Source organism: Canis lupus, chromosome 10 (assembly GCF_011100685.1).
Source record: "Canis lupus familiaris isolate Mischka breed German Shepherd chromosome 10, alternate assembly UU_Cfam_GSD_1.0, whole genome shotgun sequence".
Lineage (NCBI taxonomy): Eukaryota > Metazoa > Chordata > Mammalia > Carnivora > Canidae > Canis > Canis lupus.
In genome coordinates this window covers 44,303,287-44,323,610 of record NC_049231.1, presented here as the reverse complement: position 1 = coordinate 44,323,610, position 20,324 = coordinate 44,303,287, and the positions used below count along the sequence as shown (strand labels likewise).

Sequence of the window (20,324 nt, the reverse complement as noted above, 5' to 3'; positions counted from 1 at the left end):
AGATATTTTATAGTTTTGAAGTTCTCATGAAATTGTTTGAATGCAAAAATATATCACCTTTTATGTAAACCCCCATGTAAGCTAGAGTGAGTACTGTATGTATACTGAATTGAATATAAGATCAATTTCTTGTATTCTATTAAATAAGCAATGTATAAAAGTGTTCAGAGTTTCGGAGCCAAAATTTTACATTATTTCTACTCATATTTGACAGTGTTGCCCTGAAATTTATTTAAACAGGTTTTTCTTTGTCCAGAGGTACTGTGATGGGAATTAAATTGAAAAGTTTATAAGTGAAAAGCAATAATTATGTGTAGTTAAATAAACGAAGAACTTGGATGAAGGTTGTGGCATCCCCTTGCTAAGACCAACATAGTTTAAAGAACAGTAATGATAGGGTTTGAAATAATAATTTTGTGATTTTTTTTTTTTTCATTCCTAGAAACGGCGACTTGAACATAGTAAAAATGTAAATACAGAAAAGCTAAGAGCTCCTGTTATTTGTGTACTTGGACATGTGGACACAGGGAAGACAAAGATTCTAGATAAAGTAAGAAAGTATTGTTAGCCTCGATATAACTTTTTAAGTTAAGTGAATTATACCTTGTAAAAAACTAATAGAAACCAAAGCACATACAGGTAGTTCTTTTACATTAAATAGGTTGCTACTTTCTTAATGCTTTTGCTGCTTTTTATATTTTGAAATACAATTCTCAATCTGCTGTCTTATCCTAGCTTCGTCACACACATGTACAAGATGGTGAAGCAGGTGGCATTACTCAACAAATTGGGGCCACCAATGTTCCCCTTGAAGCTATTAATGAACAGACTAAGATGATTAAAAATGTAAGTATACTCTATTTGGTGTGTTTTAATCTCTAACAGAAATTAAGGAATAAATTATTTCAGATGTAGAAAAGAAAGAATATTATAAAGATCCATATGTTTCCTATTCATAATTAACACTTGTGCCACTTTGTTGGATTTTCCTTTAGGTTTTTTTTTTTTAACAAAAAACATTAGATGTTATAGGAGCCCTCACTTTTCATTTCCTTTCCTCTTGCTCCCAAAGGCAATTGCTATTTTGAAGTTAGAGTATATTGTACCCCTGCATGTTTTAACGCTTTTACTGTAGATTTCCATGTTGAAAAACTTTTCTTCCTCCACCCTTTTTTCTTCTATCAAATTGATTGTATTTTCTTTATCTCTCTAATGTTTTCTACTTTGAAGATACTCAGTTTAAATATCCAAAATATAACACAATAAAGAAAATCCTATAAGCTTAAGGTAAAGCTTAATGAATCATAAAGCAAACACTTTTATGGTCACCTATGTTAGGAGATAGAACCTTGGCCTTTACCTCAGAAGACCTCTATTACGTCCCTTTCCAATCAAAACACTCTTCTTCTACTTAGGAGGAGCTTTTAAAGTATCTCTACCTTTTAATGTGTTAGAGGTTGCAAGCCCATCATCCATATTTATTTATTGAATTATATCTACAGAGAAACTACTTAGTCTATTGTTTGGTTACTCAGGACAGTATGTATAGTGAAGGTAGAATAAATGCCTGATCCTCTACTTTTATTTACCAGCTTTAAAATAAAGAATGGTTTGGTTTTGTCTTATTATAAGCTCCTGGGTTTAAACATACTTACTGTTTTAATTCACTTATTCATCTGGTGAGATAGTCTCCTCTTTGTCCAGGGATTGACTCCTGAGTCTTTTTTGATTCAGTTTTAGTAGTCTTTGGCTGCATCCATGCTGTTTGATAGAGCAGGATATTTTAGGCTCATCTTCTACACACCTTGCCTCTAGGCTTGGAACTGAGCCTTGTAAAACTTCCCTAGTTCCATTATCACAGAGCAGGTGAAATAAGCAAATTTGGAACTGAGAAGTAACAAAACAGTTAACTGACACCCAGAGCATAAATAATTACATACTGATGCCTCCCTCTTCTTTCTTTGTTTTTAATTATTATAAGAGAAAGGGTCTACAAGTTTGTCTCTAGTTTGTGGAGGGTTTTGTTTTTTTGTTTGAGATTTATGTTTTATGAAGCTTGTTTTCTGGTAGATTCCTATGGAAAGAAGAAGAGGAATAATATTCTTTGAGTTTTTGAATATCCCATAGTTACTTTGTGGCTTTCTTCCTGGAAAGTCAGTTGGCTACATAGAAAATCCTTATTCACGTTTTCTTTCCTTAAATGTCTCAACTGTTACTCTAGTTTCTTCTCACATAAAATATTGCCTTTCAAGTTTGATCTTAAGTTGGTTTTCATCTTTTAGAAGTAGTGTGGTCTTTCTGCATCTTGGCTTTGATTGATTTGGATTATTTTTCCAATTATATGGAAATTTTCCAGTTCCATTTCAGTATGTTTAAAAATCTTCATTTTAGGACAGTTTTCTTGAATTAGTTTTTCAAATTCATAATTTAAAATTTATCTTCTAAATTTATAATTTATCTGGTATTTCTATGAGTTAGTCATTGGGGATTTTATATCAGCTTTTTCTGCCGCTTGCCAGAATTTGAAATCTGGTGTTACTTTAGGTTTGTATTAAAGTTTTCAGGATAACTTTTATATGAGAATTATATTGTTTGTATTCCAGACACTGAAGTGGAAGTAATTACAGTGATCAGTGAATTCATTGATTTAAGATCACCAGAATACAAATATGAGATGTTTTACATTTGAATCATTTTGACCTAGATCAGGAGATAAGATTTTGAAAAACCATTTGAAGATTGAGAAAAAGTATAGATAAGCAAGTAAAAAAAATGTGTGTAAGAATTTTGTTGGTCAGTAGAGAAAGAGAAAGAGAAAGTCCTTATTGGGCATGTTATAATTTTTTTTCCATTCATTAAAGAACTTTGTCCAGAAAATCAAATGCTTATGATGTTATTTAAATAAAGCAGTCTTTCTTTAATATTTTAGGTTGATGTAGCAAATTTTCTTTAAAACATACTTTGAGATACTTTTCAAAGTTAGAATTGCTTTAAAGTTGGACCAGATATATTTTTCAGGTAGTCAGAATTTCTTCTTGCTTGTCACCTTTTTTTTTTTTTTTTTTTTTTAAGATTTTATTTATTTATTGGAGAAAGAGAGAGAGAGAGAGAAAGAAACACAGGCAGAGGGAGAAGCAGGCTCCATGCAGGGAGCCTGAAGTTGGACTCGATCGCGGGTCTCCAGGATCATGCCCTGGGCTGAAGGTGGCGCTAAACTGCTAAGCCACCGGGGCTGCGCGCCTGTCACCTTTATATAGATAAGCCACTCCTGCATGGCTGCTGTCATTTGTTACTTATTGATAATCTGCTCAAAATTAGAATACACCATGGTTTTATGACCTTAACAAAGAGAATGTTTTCTCATTTCATATTTTCCCCCTGCAAACTCCTTTTGATTAATGAAAATACTGTTGTGCTTTGCTGGTTGATTCACTGACTGTTAAAACCATTTATTTAGAGAAGGAAGTGGTGATGTTTTTCAGTTTCCATGGCAGAATAATTGTTTTTATAAAGAAACTGCCATTGTTTTGACTTCCTTAATTAAGCTCTCCACTTTTCCCCATCTTTCCTAGTTTGATAGAGAGAACGTACGAATTCCAGGAATGCTCATTATTGATACTCCTGGGCATGAGTCTTTCAGGTAAGAGCAACTTGGGTTATTTGTTGTCAAGCAGACTGCTAGAAACCATTAAGTCTTAAAGTTTAGTGAGTGAGAAAGTCTGATTAGTTAATTTTAGGGTAGTATTTTAAAATCTGTAGTCCCTAAACTACCAATCATTATATGTGCCTTACTGAATAAGTAGTAACTTATTTGGATACTTGTTTTTTATGGATATCTTTTCTCTTTTGAAAGACTAAGTCCTAATAAATACTTGGTCTGTCTTCTGTGAAATCCATTATATGTGGAACTTATTCTGTTGTCTCTTGGCTATATTCCTTAGCACAAAAAACTTGGCCAGTACAATTTGCAGAAATAGTGGAGTAACTTCTGGAACTAACTTATTCCAGCTGATGTCAGTTCACTGTCTGATAAGCATTTGACAAGTTAAGGACTAACAGCATTTAAATTTTAATGCATGCACTTCATTTTGCTTTTTTGATTCAGATTTTACAAAAAATTAATTACTTGTTTCTTTAGGTAAAAATAATTTCAAGATTTTCTATTTATGCATTTTTTTCCCTCTTTTCAACAGTAATCTGAGAAACAGAGGAAGCTCTCTTTGTGATATTGCTATTTTAGTTGTTGACATTATGCATGGTTTGGAGCCTCAGACAATTGAATCTATTAATCTTCTGAAATCTAAAAAATGCCCCTTCATTGTTGCACTCAATAAGGTAAGCCCCCCTGAAGAATTAAATGTGAATACATGCTTCTTAAATTTTTGTGATTAAACAAATGTGTCATAGTATAACTTTTTTTTTTTTAATTTTTATTTATTTATGATAGTCACAGAGAGAGAAAGAGAGAGAGGCAGAGACATAGGAAGAGGGAGAAGCAGGCTCCATGCACCGGGAGCCCGATGTGGGATTCGATCCCGGGTCTCCAGGATCGCGCCCTGGGCCAAAGGCAGGCGCCAAACCGCTGCGCCACCCAGGGATCCCATAGTATAACTTTCATATAAGAATATGTACTCAGGCTAAGTTCAATGTATTTTAACTAATTTATACATACATATAACCACCACCATCAGAATATAGATCATCTCCATATTCCCAGAATGTTCATTCATGTTCCTTATTAGTAAGCCTACCCCCTTTTCAACTCCAAGAACTGATCTATTACTATAGACTAATTTTGTCTGTTTTATATTTTCATAATAATGAAATTATGTAGCGTGTACTCTTTTGGGTCTGGCATTTTCTTCTACTCTTGTTATTTTATATTTATCCATGTTGCATATACTATTGGTGGTTCCTTTTCACTGATGAGTGATAGTTCATCATCTTGATTAATACTACACTTCATTTACACACTGAAGAATATTTGGGTTGATTCTACTTTAGGTTATTAACAAAGCAGCTATCAACATTCCTACACATCTTTGGGTTGAAATTTCTTACTTACTTTGAGTAAATATTTAAAAAGAAAGTTGGTGGTTCAAGTAAGTTGTATATGTTCCATTTAATGAGAAAATGACATTTTCTCAAAGAGTTTATACGATTTTATATTTTAAGATTTCAATTCTGCACATTCTTGGCAACATCTGTTTTACATACAGCAAGTGTAATAAGTGTGTAATACTAAATTTTATTGTGGTTTAATTTGCATTTCTTTGATGCCTAATGGCCTCAAAAATCTTTTCATGCATTTACCACTTTTTGTGAAGTAACTATTTTAAAATCTTTGCTCATTTTTTTTACTGGATTGTTGTCTTACTATTGAATTTAAGAGTTCTTTATTGTTGATATAAGTCCTTTGTCAGTGGTTTGTATTGTGGGTACATACTTGTAGTCAAGGACTTGGTTTTTCATTTTCTTAGTGATGTGTTTTGAAAAGCACAGATTTCTAATTTTGGTGAAGTCCAGTGTATGAGAAATTTTTTTTTATAATTTGTGTTTTTTAGATTCTCTGTAAGTAATCTTTAACCACCCCAATTTATGAAAAAAATTTCAGTGTTTCTAGATATTTAACAATTAAGTCTGTGGTATTTTCAGTTAATTTTTGTTCATGGTAGAAATGTGATAACCAACACTTTGTTCTGTTTATGAACTGTTTCTACTTGTTTGCTTGTTTTAGTTTTGTTTTCTTTTTAATTCCACATTATTAGTGAAATCATATAGTATTTGTCTTTCTCTGTCAGGCTAATTTCACTTAGCATAATATCCTCTGGGTCTATCAATATTGTAAATGACAAGCTCTCATTCATTTTTATGGCTGAGTGTGTGTGTGTGTGTACACATATGTACCACATCTTTATCCATTTAACTATCAGTGATCACTTAGGTTGCTTCCATATCTTGGCTGTTGTAAATAATGATGCAATAAACATAGGGGTGCATCTTCTTTTTTAATTAATGTTTTCATTTTCTTTAGATAAATATCTAGTAGTGGGATTACTCGATCATGATGGTATTTCTATTTTTAATATTTTGAGGAGTCTCCATACTGTTTTTTCACATTGATTGGTTGCACCAATTTACATTCCCACCAATAGTGCACCAGAGTTCCCTTTTCTGCACATCCTCACCAACACTTGTTATTTATTGTCTTTTTTAAACTAGCCACTCTGACTTTATAATAAGGTGACGTTTCATTGTGGTTTTATTTCCCTGATGATTAGTGACATTGAGCATCTTTTCATGTGTCCGTTAGCCATCTCTATGTCTTTGGAGAAATGTCTAGGTTCTCTGCCCATTGTTTTATTTGGATCATTTGTGTTTTGAGATGTTGCTGTGTATATGTTCTTTATATATGTCTGATATTAACTCTTTATTGGATATATCCTTTGCAAATATCTTCTGTCATTCAGTAGATTATGTTTTTGGTTTGTTGATGGGTTTCCATCACTTTACAAAACGTTTTTATTTCGGTGTAGTCCCAATGGTTTATTTCTGTTTACCTTGCCTTTGGAGACACTTGGGTGTCTGACTTTTGGTTTCAGCCTAGGTTGTGATTTCAGGGTTGTGAAATTGAGCCCCACATCAGGCTCTGTGCCCCTCTGCCCCTCCTGCTCATTTATTTATTTATTTCAAATAAATAAATAAATGAATCTTAAAAACAAAAAAAGGAAACGAAAAATATTGATATAGTCAACGTCAGAAATTACTGTGTTCTTTTCTAGGAGTTTTATGGTTTCAGGTCTTACATTTAGGTCTTTATTGCATTTTGAGTTTATTTTGTGTATGATGTTAGAAAGTGGTTCAGTTTTACTCTTTTACATGTAGTTGTCCAGATTTCCTAGCATCATTTATTTAAGAGACTGTCTTTTCCCCATTGTATATTCCTTTCTCCTTTGTAATAGATAGACCCTATAAGCATTGGTTTATTTCTGGGCTCTCCGTTCCGTTGAATTGTGTCTGTTTTTTGTGCCAGTATCACTGTTTTCATTGCTGTAGTTTTGTAACATTGCTTGAAATCCAAGATTGTGCTAACTCCAGCTTTGTTTGTTTGTTTGTTTGTTTTCCAAGAATGCTTTAGCTATTTGGAGCCTTTCTGATTCTGTATACATTTTTAGTATTATTGGTTGCAGTTCTGTGAAAATGGCTATTGGTACTTTGATAGGGATTGCATTGAATCTGTAAATTGCTTTGGGTAGAATGAACATTATAACAGTATTCTTCCATCCATGAGTGTGGTATATCTTTCCATTTGTTTGTGTCATTTTCCCTTTATAAGTGTCCTAGAGTTTTCAGAGTACCAGTTTTTCACCTTCTGGGTTAAATTTGTTCCTAGATACTTTATTCTTTCTGGTACAACTGTAAATGGGATGATTTTCTTGCCTTTCTCCTACTTGATTATTAGTGTATAGAAATGTAAGAGATTTTTGTATGTTAATTTTGTATTCCCCAACTTTACTGAATTCATGCATTCTAATAATTTGTTTTAGCAGAATCTCTGTATATTATCCTGTCGTGCACTAACAGTGATGGTTTTATCCCTTTCTTACCAACTTGGGTGCCTTTTATTTCTTGTGTGTCTGCTACTATTGGGACTTCCTGTGTTATATTGAATAAAAGTGGCAAGAATGGACATTCTTGCTCTGTTCCTGATCTTAGAGGAAAAGCTTTCAGTTTTTCACCATTGAATATGATGTTAGCTGTGGGTTTGTTATATATGGCCTTTATCATGTTGAGGTATGTTCCCTCTAAACCCACTTTGTTGAGTTTTTATCATGAACAGATGTTGGTGTTTGTCAGATGTATTTTCTGAACCTGTTGAGATGATTTTATGATTTTTGTCCTTTATTTTGTTCATGTGGTATATCACCTTGACTGATTTTGGATATTGAACCATCTTTGCATCCCCAGAATAAATCCCACTTGATTGTGGTGAATGATCATTTTCAGTGTATTGTTGAATTTGGCTTGCTAATATCTTGTTGAGGACTTTTGCATCTGTGTTCATCAGAGGCATTAGCCTGCAGTTTTCTTTTCTTTTCTTTCTTTCTTTTTTCTTTTTTTTTTTTTTTTTTGGTAGTGTCTTTGTCTTGTTTTGGAATTGGGTTAATACTGGCATCATGGAATGTATTTGGAAATTATCCTTCCTTATCTGTTTTTGGAATAGTACAAGAGGAAAATTGGTATTAACTATTCTTTAAATGTTAGGTAGAGGGATCTCTTGGTAGCTTAGCGGTTTAGCACCTGCGTTTGGCCCAGGGCGTGATCCTGGAGACCCGGGATCAAGTCCCACATCGGGCTCCCTGCATGGAGCTGCTTCACCCTCTGCCTGTGTCTCTGCCTCTCTCTGTGTGTCTCTCATGAATAAATAAATAAATAAAATCTTTTAAAAATAAAATAAATAAATGTTAGGTAGAATTCACCTGTGAAGCCATTTGGTTTCAGAAGTCCTGGACTTTTGTTTGTTGGGATCGTTTTGATTATTGGTTCAATTTTGTTACTGGTAACTGGTCTGTTTGGGTTTTGTTTTATTGATTTTCTGGTTTATTCATTTCTTCTAAGTTGTTAAAGTTGTTGGCATATAATTTTTTTTGAAGATTTGAGAGAGAGAGAGAGAGAGAGAGAGAGAGAGAGAGAGCACCAGCAGGGGGAGGGGCAGAGGGAGAAGTAGACTCTCCACTAAGCAGGGGCCTTGATCCCAGGATTCGGGGATCATGACCTGAGCTGAAGGCAGATGCTTAATGGACTAAGTCATCCAGTTGCTCCTGCATATCATTTTTATGTAACAGATTCATGGTCCTTTGTATTTCTGTGGTGTCAGTTACTTGTTTCTGATTTTGAGTCCTCTTTTTTTCTCAAAGAGTCTAAAGGTTTATTAATTTTTATTTCTTTGCAAAATACTGTCTCTTGGTTCCACTGATCTATTGTTTTTATAGTCTCTTTCATTTATTTCTTCTCTGATGTGTATTATTCTCTTCCTTTTACTAACTTTAGGCTTTTTTGTTGTTGTTTTCCCCCAGTCCCTTTAAGTATAAGGTTAGATTGTTTATTTGAGATTTTTCTTTCTTGAGATAAGCCTGAATTGCTATGAGTTTTTTCTTATAACTGTTTTCACTGTATCACAAAGATTTTGGATTGTTGTATTTTCATTTTTATTTGTCTCAAGGTGTTTTTTTAAATTTCCTCTTTGAATACTTCATTGACCCACTGGTTGTTCAGTACCATGTTGTTTAGCCCTCACGTTTTTTCCGGTTTTTCTCTTGTCATTTATTTATTTTTTATTCTGTTTTGGTTGGAAAGGATTGATGTGATTTCATTCTTAAGTTTATTGAAACTTGTTTTGTGACCTAATGATCTTTCCTGAAGAATGTTCATGTGCACTTGAAAAGAATGTATTCTTTTGTTTCACGGCATGTACTGTTAAGTCCATTTGGTCAGATGTGTCATTCAGTTACACTTTATTTTTATTGATTTTTTTTTTTTTATACCTGGATGATCTATCCATAGAGATAAATGGGGTATTAAAGCCCCTTACTATTCTCATATTACTTGCAGTTTTTCCCTTTATGTCTGTTAATAATGGCTTTATGTATTTAGGTGCTCTTTTAGGTGCGTAAGTATTTACAGTTGTATCATCTTATTGGATTGATTTCTTTATTATGTAGCGCCGTTCTTTGTCTCTTGTAATAATCTTTGTGTGGTGGGTTTTTTTTTTTGTTTTTTTGTTTTTTTTTTTTTAAAGATTTAGTTATTCATGAGAGACACAGGCAGAGGGAAGAGCAGGTTCCCCACAGGGAGCCCAATGTGATACTCAATCCCAGGTCCCTAGAACCATGTGCTGAGTTTTACAAAGGCAGACACTTAACCGCTGAGCCACCCAGGCACCCCAGTAGTCTTTGTTTTAAAGTCCTTTGTCTGATTTAAGCATTGCTGCCCCGTGTTTTGTTTTGTTGTTGTTGTTGTTGTTGTTGTTGTTTTCATTTCCACTTCCATTCACGTTGTATAGCTTTTTCTTTCCCTTCTCTTTCACTCTGCATGTGTTTTTAGGGCTAAAGTGGGTTTCTGGTAAGCAGCAAATAAATGGGTTCTATTTTCTTAACCATTGTGTCACCCTTTGTTTTTTTGAAAGGAGCATTCAGACCATTTACATTTAAAGTAATTATGAATAGGTATGTACTTATTGCCATTTTGTCAATTGTTTTCTGGTTGTTTTTGTAGTTCTCTTTTCCTTTCTTCTCTTGCTCTTTTTTTTTGTGATTAATGATTTTCTTTAGTGTCACAATTGGAGCTCTTTTGTATGTCTATTACGGTTTTGGTTTGTTGTTACCATGAGTTTCATCTATAACATCCAAAGTATATAGTAGTCTATATTAATTTGGTGGTCACACTCATTCGAACATAGTCCAGAAGAACTTCATTTTTATTTTATTTGAGAGAGAGACAGAGACAGAGAGATTGAAGCAGGCTCCATGCTGGCAGCCCGACGTGGGACTCGATCCCGGGTCTCCAGGATCACACCCCGGGCTGAAGGCGGCGCTAAACCACCAAGCCACTGTGGCTGCCCGCCTTTTCTTTTCCACCTACAGAAATCTCTTTGGCATTTCTTGTAAGGCTGGTATAGTGGTGAAGAAGTCCTTTAACTTTTCTTTTGCCTGGAAAACTTTTTTTTTCTTTGTAAGATTTTATTTACTTCGGAGAAAGAGTGCAAGCATGATGGTGGGAGGGGCAGAGGGAGAAGCAAGGAGCCCAACATGGGGCTGGATCCCAGGAACCTGAGATCTTGACCTGAGCCAAAGAGAGATGCTTAACCAGCACTTAACCAGCCTAGCCACCCAGGCACCTCTGTCTGGGAAACTCTGTCCTTCAATTCTGAATGATCTTGCTGGGTATAATGTTCTTGGTTGTAGTTCTTTTCTGCTCCTTTGTGGCCTGCAAATTTCTGCTGAAAAATCAGCTGATAGTAGTAGCCTTATAAGATTCTTTTGCATATAACTAGTTGTTTCATTTGTTGCTTTTAAAATTCCTTCTTTTTCATCTTTTATATTTTAACTATGTGTTACAATATGGACCTCCTTGGGGTCATCTTGTTTGGAACTTTGAGTGTTTCCTGGACCTGGATGTTTGTTTCCTTCCAAGGGCTAGGGAAGTTTTCAGGTATTACTTCCTGAAGTAAGTTTTCTGTCCCTTTCTGTCCTCTCCTTATGGGATCTCTATAAAGAGAATGTTTGTTTGCCTGATAGTAGATAGATCTCTCATCTATCCTCATTTTTTAATTCTTTGTTTTTTTCTGTTCAGCTTTGGTGCTTTCCATTTCCCTGTTTTCTAGATCACTAAACAATTCTTATGCATCCTTAAATCTGTTGATTCTCTCTAATGTATTTTTTAAAATATTTATTTATTTAAGAGGGAGAGAGACTGTGCACACAAGCAGGGAGGAGGGGCAGAGGGAGAGGGAAAAGCAGACCCCTTGCTGAGTAGGGAGCCTGATGCAGGACTCAGTCCTAGGGCTCTGGGATCGTGACCTGAGCCAAAAGCATATGGCTAACCAACTGAGCCATCTAGGTGCCCTTCTATTGTATTTTCATTCTAGTTACTATATTTTTCAACTCTGATTTTTTTTTAAAATATTTTCTATGTCTTTTTTGAAATTCTGAGTTCATTCATGGTTCTCTTCAGTACGGTTAGCATCTTCATTACCATTAATTGGAACTCTTTATCAGGCATATTGCTCACCTCCATTTCATTTAATTCTTTCTGAGGTTTTTGTCTCGTTCTTTTGTTTTGCATATATTCTTTTGTCATTTTGTTTTGATTTCTTCCTCTGTTTGTATGAATTAGGTGGAACAGCTAACTAGAGGGAATGATCTTGTGTATGGGTTCCTGTGCTTATTGAGTTTGGGTGGCTGGCTAGAACTGTGGTGTTCGTGAGCTGTGGGTCTTGGCACACTCCCATGTTGGGGCTACCCCGGTATGATAATCAGAACTGAAGTGCATTCAAGCTAGGTATTCCTGCAGCTCTCCACCCAGAGGACAGCACAACTGGAGGTGAAATGGGTGAAAGCTAGGGTGTCCCAGGACTATCTTCTCAGAGGGTTCCCTAGCATCACAGAGCTGAAGTGGATGTTAGACACAGGATTCTGGGGCTCTATGCAGAGAGTACTCTGATGGGACAGCTGAAACTGAGTGGGCACAGGCTGGGACAGTCCTGCACTAATGGCACCCAGGGAGTACAGCTGAACTTGAAGTACATGCAAGCTAGGGGTCCTCCACGGCTCTCCATGTGGGGGCACCCCAGTAGGGTGGCTGAAGCCAAGGTGGGAGTGGGCAAGGGTGTTCTTGGGTATTCTGTGCAGGAGGTTCTCTGGCGATTTGTCTGGAGTCTAAGCTGATAACGGGGTGGGAGCATGTTACCGGGTTCTGACATGCTCTATACCAGAGGTGCCCTGGCAAGTTGTCTGGATCTGAGGTGGTGTGGTCTTGGAGTGTTCTAGGGTGTTTTGTTTGTGTCACCTTGACAAGACTGCTGGAGCTGTAGTGTGGGCTGGCCAAGCATGTCCTGGTATGCATTGCACTGTAGCTACCTTGATGGGATGGCTTGGGCTAGTGTGGGCTAGGGATTCTGGGCTCACTGAGGTGTTAGGCCAGCTAGAATGCCTGGACCATGCCCCTGTTTGTGCTGTCAGGGTGGAGGGGAATGTAGACTGGCATTAGAAAGTTCCTCTTGACAGTACTGGGAGAGGGTTTCAGCAGTTCCTCTGCTGTTAGGCAAGGTTCTAGAACTGATTTATGTTCTAATTGTCCTTTCAAGCCATAGCTTTTTTTTTCTGTACCTCAGGGTAGACAAACCTGCTCACAGTCCCTCAATACTGTCCCTCCATTCAGCAGTTCGCAGTGTTGTGGATGGGGGTTCTCTTTGTTTAGTGTCTTGGTCTGTTTTGCCGTTCTCCTTGTGGTCTTTGTTTGTAGAAGCTGTTTAGTCAGCTCTTAGTTCTTCAGGATGAATTGCTCTGTAAATAGGTTAGATTTGGTGTATCCATTGAGGTGGTGAGTTCATTGTCTTCCTATATCTTGTCATCTTGGACCAGAAGTTCTCCATTGAATTATTTTTGAATCTTTGTTGAAAATTAATTAAGCCATGCATATAATATATGTCCCTTTTTGGTATTTATCTTCTCTCTCCCACTGATCTTATGCCACTACTACCCTATCTTGATTATTATAGTTTTATAGTAATGTCTTGGAAGCAGATAGTGGTCATTTAACTTTTTGTTTCTCAAAATTGTTTTGGTTATTTTAGGGTCCTTGAATTTTCATATAAAGTTTGGGATCTTCCTCTTAGTTTTTACAGAAAGCCTTCTAGAATTTTGATTTGAATTGTAGATGAATTCTGTAAGAACTGACATTTTATCAAAATTGAGTCCTCTGATAAGTGAACATATTTCTACATCTACTTAATTATTTTCTTTTGGTGATATTTGGTGTCCATGTGTTAGACATATTTTTCTAAATTTATCTCATAGTATGCCATGGTTTTGGTGCTATTGTAAATACCATTTTAAAATTTTAGATTTCTAGTTTTAAATTTATATAGGAACATATTTGAGTTTTATGTATTCATTTTTAATTTTGTGATCTTATTGAATTCACTGATTAGGCCTACTAGCTTCTTTTGTAGATCATGTGGGATTTTCCATCTATACAATTATATTATCTGCAAATAGCTATTTTATTTTTTCCCTTCATGTGTGTGCTCTGTAAATTTTCCCCTTTCTTACTGCTCTAACTTCTAGAACAATGTTGAAGAGAAATAATGACAGACACTTTGCTTTCTGCTCCATCTTGGGGGAAGTCCTTGGTCTTCCACCAATTATATATAATGTCAGCCGTAGGTTGTTTAAAGTGCTATTTGTGGTTTTTTTAAGTCATGAGTTTTGATTTTTTGTCAGATGGCTCTTCTCCATCTCTTGAGATATTTATGTGGCTTTTCCTCTTCCATAAGATGAACTAATGTTGCTGTTTTGAGGGGACTTTACTTTTTATTATCAAGACTTTATTATTTTTAGAGCCATTTAACATATACAGCAATTTTGAAGAGAAGGTACAGAGATTTCCCACATACCTTTCCTCCCCCAGAAACAGTCTCCCCCATTTTCTGTACACTCCCTCCCACACCAGGGTGTGATATGTTATAATTGATGAAAATTCATTGACTTATAATCAACCAAAGTCCATAGTTTACTTCTTGGTGTTGTACGTTCTATGGGTTTAGACAAATGTATAATGACCTGTATCCATCATTTTGGTGTCATAAAGTATTACCACGACCTTGAAAATCTTACTGCTCTGCTGTTTGTTCTCCCACCTCCCAGTCCCCCCGCTAAAGATCCTTGATCTTTTTACTATCTGCATAGTTTTGCCTTTTCCAGAGTGTCATATAGTTGGGATTGTACAGCGTTCTGGAATAAGCTTTATCAGATCACCTTCTTTCACTTAAAAATAGGAATTAAACTTTCCTCTATGTATTTTCATGGCTTCATGGCTCTTTTTTTTTTTTTTTTTTTTTTTTTTTTTTACTTTTAGCTCATTCATTTTGTTTAATAATTCCATTGTCTGGATGCACTACAGTTTTATTCATTCATCCATTGAAGGGCATCTTGGTTGCTTGCAAGTTTGGCAGTTAGTAATGAAGCTGCTGTAAACCTCTGTTTACAGAGGTGCGGATTTGTGCATGGACATGTTTTTTAGCTCCTCTGGGTAAATACCTAGGAGTGTGATGGTGGATTGTATGGTAAGCATGTTTAGTTTTGCAAGCAACTGCTGAACTCTTCTCAAGTGATTGTAAGTGTAATTGCAAGCCTACCAGCAACGAATAAGAATTCCTGTTGCTCTACATCTTGACCAGCATTTGGTATTGTGTTTTGGACTACATCTAATAGGTATATAGTGGTATTCATTGTTGTTTTAATATGTTTCCTGAAGATGTTCTCTGAGATGTGGAATGTCTTTTCACGTGCTTATTTGCCATTTCTGAGGTGTCAAATTCATTGGTACATTTTTTTAAAAGATTTATTTATTTATTCAGGAGAGACACAGAGAGAGAGAGAGGCAGACACACAGGCAGAAGGAGAAGCAGGCTCCATGGAGGGAGCCTGACATGGCACTCGATCCCGGGTCTCCAGGATCATGTCCTGGGCTGAAGGCAGGTGCCAAACTGCTGAGCCAACCAGGCGTCCGTCCCATTGGTGCATTTTTAAATTGGATTCTTTGTTTTCTTACTTTTGAGTTTTAAGAGTTAATATATTTTGGAAACAGTTTCTTTATCAGATGACTTTTGCACATGTTTTCTCCCAGTCTGGCTTCTTATTTCACTTTCTAGACTCACTCTCTGTTTCACAGAAGTTTTTAATTTTAATAAAGTTTAGCTTATCTTTCTTTCATGGATCATGCCTTTAGTGTAGTATCTAAAGAGTCAAGGCCATCACATTTTCTTCTGTGTTTTGTAGGAGTTTTAGAGTTTTGTAGGTTACATTTAGGTCTGTGATTATTCTGAGTTAATTTTTGTTACATGGAAGACCTGTGTTGTGTCAAGATTGTTTTTTTTGCATGTGGATGATACTCAGTTATTCCAGCACTATTTTTAAATGTTAAACCAACCTTATATCACTAGAATAAACCTACTTGGTCATGATGTAGTATCCCTTTCATATATTGCCAGGTTTGATTTGATAAGTTGTTGCTGATCATTTTTGTGTCCATATTCATGAATGATTTTGCTATATAATTTTCCTTTCCTGTAGTGTCTTTTGTCTGATTTTGATATCAGAGTAATGTTGCTTTGTAAGATGAATTGAGAAATATTTCCTCCTTCATTTTCTGAAAGAGTTTGTGTGTGTGTGTGTGTGTATAAATGATAAAATGTTTGGTAGAATTCACCAGGAACCAGATCTGCATAGAATCTCTTTAAACAAGTACAGGTTATTTTAGTTTTTATTTTTCTCTAATTAGTATAGAAATTTGTTTCCAAGAACCAGCTCATTGTTTTTTAATCTCCTTGATTTCCAGTGTTAATTTCATCATTTTTCTTTCTTTCTGTTTTAGTTGTCATGTCTTCTTCTAACTTCTTAAGGTAGAATCTTAGATTTTTGATTTCAGATATTTTTTCTTGTCTAATAGAAGTATTGAAGGGTATGTTTTACACACTGTTAAAAGCATTGCTGAGAGGTTCCTGGGTGACTCAGTCGGTTAAGCATCCAACTATTGATTTTGACTCAGGTTGTGCTCTCAGGGTCATGGGATTGAGCACCGTATTGGGTTCTGTGCTAAGGGCAGAGTCCATTTGTCCATTTCCCTTTGCTCCTCCCCTCACTTGTGCTTACTCGCTATCTCTAGGAATAAATAAAATCTTAAAAAAAAAAAAAAAACACTGCTTAGGTGTATTGTGCTTTTATTATCATTTGAATCAAATTATTTCCTGAATATTTTTACTTGATACAGACTTCTAGGTTTAAAATTTTTTTCCTTCTATAAAAAAAAATTTTCCTTCATCATTGCTTTATGGTTTTTATGTCTAGTTGTCTTTGTTTCCCTGTATGTAATATGTCTTCCTTTTTCTTTGATTGCTTTTAAGAACCTTTAAGGGTTCACAATTGAGATTATGTAATAATTTGTTTATCCTACTTTGGTTTGTTTTTCTTAGATCTACGAACTTGTAGTCTTCATCAGTTAAAAAATTTTTTGGTTATATATTTTTCATAAGTGAGGTTTTCTTTCATCTTTTTTCATATGCTTCAGTTGGGATAGTATTTATTGCTACATCTTCAAGGCCTCCAGTCTTTTGTATCAGTAGTTTGCTATTAAGCTTATCCAGTGAATTTTTATTTTAAATTATATATATATTTTTAGGTCCACAGGTTTCATGTTTTTCCTTTAAAGTCACATATTTTATAATAACTATTTTAAGGACCTCATATGCTAATTACAACATCTTTGTCATTTCTGGGGCTATTTCTACTTACTAATTTTTCTCTTCTGTAGCATTCAGATTTGGGCAGACTCTTGTGGTTCTAGACTGAGGAAATAGATTTTGTTTTTACTACTAAATAGTTTTTCTTCTCTATACCCATTTATCACACTTGAAAAGTGAAGGAAAATATGTGATTTTTTTAACAGCAAATATAATTTGAGCAATAAAAATTCAGATGGGCTGTTCTCTAAAATAGGATGTAATTATCTTTTATTTTCTATTTTTTTTGGTGTATAATTTTCCTGATGATACTTGCTATTATTCTGACTACTAAACAAAGCCATTTTGGAATTCTAAAAAAAAATACACTAATAAGTATATTATCCTAAGATAATTCTAGGATCTCATCTTTTGCAAACAAATGACAGCCTTTCATAAATTGGTTTGGAAGCTGATGGGCAGCATGTTACCTCAGAAGTTTCTAATTTAAGAGGGGATGCAGTTAAGCAGGTTATTATACAGGCTTTTTGGTATAATAAAATATTTGAGTAATTCACACTCTCCTGAATATATTTAATATACATTAGGAATTTTTAGAAGCTTTAGCCTTAATTAAATTCCTAAGTGTTTTGAATGTTTTAAAGATGTTTCTCATGAAATATTTTTTTTTTCCAGATTGATAGGTTGTATGATTGGAAAAAGAGCCCTGACTCTGATGTGGCTGCTACTTTAAAGAAGCAGAAAAAGAATACAAAAGATGAATTTGAGGAGCGAGCAAAGGCTATTATTGTGGAATTTGCACAGCAGGTAAGAAAACTTTTCCTTCTTGATGAAGAGTCTATATCATAGAATATTTTTACTTTTGTTCTATTGTCCTTATACTAAAGCCAACATTTTCACTAATGTTGGTTCTGTTCCCTTATCAATGCCAAGGAGTGTTCTCCATTCTTTTCCCTATCCCTTTTTCTTTTTAAATTAGCTAATACTTCAAAGATCTATTTTTATAATCTGAATGTTTATTTTTAAAAATAAAGTTGATTTGAAGGGGTGCCTGGATCACTCTGTTAAGTGTCTGTCTCTAGATTTCAGTTCAGGTCAATGATCTCAGGGTTGTGAGATCAAGCCCTGCATCTGGCTTTTTGCTTGAGATTCATTCTCTCTCTCTCTCTCTCTCTCTCTCTCTCTCTCCTCTCTCTCTCTCCCCCCCCCCTCCCTCCCTCTCCCCCCCCTCCTTTCCTCCTCTCTTTCCCCTTCCCTCTCCCTCCGCCTCCCCTTCTGCTCTTCCCTCCCAATCGATCAAAAAAAAAAAGAAAGAAAACCTGGAAAGAAATTACTTTTTTGTGAAAGAACTACATAATATGCATGATCTCTTGAGTGTTTTTGAGGAATTTCAGAAAGACAAGCTACTTGCCCGTCATCTAATCAGTCATACTGTTCTGGATGTTTCCTTCCACAGCTTGGCCTTTTGGAATGATTTTTGCTTTTTATGTTTCTAGGGTTTGAATGCAGCTTTGTTTTATGAGAATAAGGATCCCCGTACTTTTGTGTCCTTGGTACCTACCTCTGCGCATACTGGTGATGGTATGGGAAGTCTGATCTACCTTCTTGTTGAGTTAACTCAGACCATGTTAAGCAAGAGACTTGCACACTGTGAGGAGCTAAGAGCACAGGTTATGGAGGTACTGATGAGTTTTTCAGTTTATTTTCTTTTATTCCTTTAACAGTGAGTTCTTGGGTGGGGATGTCTTCTGCTTTTAGATTCAGTCAGCATAGTATATCATATCTCATTCCCTTTACACTTATGTCTCTCAGGTTAAGGCTCTACCAGGAATGGGCACCACTATAGATGTGATACTGATCAATGGGCGTTTGAAGGAAGGAGATACAATTATTGTTCCTGGAGTAGAAGGGCCCATTGTAACTCAGATTCGAGGCCTCCTATTACCTCCTCCTATGAAGGAATTAAGGGTGAAGGTAAGCCTAGGTGGTAAATGTTGACACATGGGGACATATACAGTGTAAGTTCTGTTGAGGTCACTTCCTCACTTCAAGAGCTGCCTGGCCTAATATGCCCTCGCTCCTTGTCCTATATTAGGTATCTTCATGCGGAAGGGATCATCCATCAGGATGGAGATGTATGCATGTTCTTATTTTTCATCTGAGCTTTCCATGAGAACTGAAGTATATTGTTTTGGTTCTACCCTGACTAGTTTTTAAACATTTTTTATCATGAAATAAATACAGAAAACTACACAAAACATAGAAAAGTTCAACAGATTTTTAAAAAGCAGACAAACAGATGAAGAATAGATCATTGCTGACACCCTGGAAGCCTGTGTGCCTCTCATGGGTGTTAGCCACCCCCACACCTTCCTAAAAGTTAACCATGTTTCCATTTTTATGGTAGTAATTAATAGCCTTTAAAAATAGTTTTTTAATACCTGAGTGTGTGCCCCTAAAAATTGTGTATGGACTTCATATAAGTGGGATCATTCTCATTTCCATTGTATCTGGCTTCTTCTAGTCAAAGAACCAAAACAAAACACCTGTAAGATTTACCCATGTTTTTGCATATAACTATAGGTCATTTTTTTGTGGGATATTCTACTGCATAAATATATCATGGTTGGGACGCCTGGCTGACTTAGCGGTTAATCGTCTGCCTCTTGCTCAGGGCATGATCCTGGAGACCCGGGATCGAGTCCCGCATTGGGCTCCCTGCATGGAGCCTGCTTCTTCCTCTGCCTGTGTCTCTGCTCTCTCTGTGTCTCTCATGAATAAATAAATAAAATCTTTAGAAAAAATGTGTATGTATGTATGTGTGTATATATATATAAAATCATGGTTTATTTATCTGTCCTCCTGTTGGTGGCAACTGTAGGCTATCTCCAGGTTTTAAATTTTTGCTATTACAAACAGTATTGTTGCTACAAACATAATTGTATTATCTCTTGGTGCAACTGTGCAAGATTCTGCAGGGTATATGCCTAGGAGTGAATTGCTGAGTCCTCACTTATGCTCAGCTCCAGTTTTACTGGATAAGGCCACACTGTTGTCTACAGTGAGTCCAACAAGTTACACTTTCATCTGCAGTATATTAGAGTTTTCATTATTTCACTTCTGTCAGCTCTTTGATGCTGTCAGATTTTTAAATGTTCACTTCTGGTAGCTTGTTGTTTCATTTGGTACTTGCCTGATTGAAATATGGTTGGGCATTTTGTATGTTTATTAACCATTGAAGTTCATTCCTTTGTGAAATGTCTCTGTGCTCCAGCATTGTCTGACTTGATTAATTAGGGAATAG

The 20,324-nt window shown here is 35.6% G+C and overlaps 1 protein-coding gene across 3 annotated transcripts in view; it reads left to right on the top strand.

The window, feature by feature from the left end:
- Nucleotides 1-20,324, top strand: part of EIF5B (eukaryotic translation initiation factor 5B) — a 95,252-nt gene that overhangs the window by 66,782 nt on the left and 8,146 nt on the right. For all 3 annotated transcript variants that reach the window (XM_038551019.1, XM_038551018.1, XM_038551020.1), the window contains exons 11-17: nt 443-550; nt 736-846; nt 3,573-3,640; nt 4,194-4,335; nt 17,696-17,827; nt 18,517-18,699; nt 18,833-18,994. In XM_038551019.1, coding sequence (XP_038406947.1) covers nt 443-550; nt 736-846; nt 3,573-3,640; nt 4,194-4,335; nt 17,696-17,827; nt 18,517-18,699; nt 18,833-18,994 — 906 coding nt within the window. The remainder of the gene's footprint in view (nt 1-442; nt 551-735; nt 847-3,572; nt 3,641-4,193; nt 4,336-17,695; nt 17,828-18,516; nt 18,700-18,832; nt 18,995-20,324) is intronic.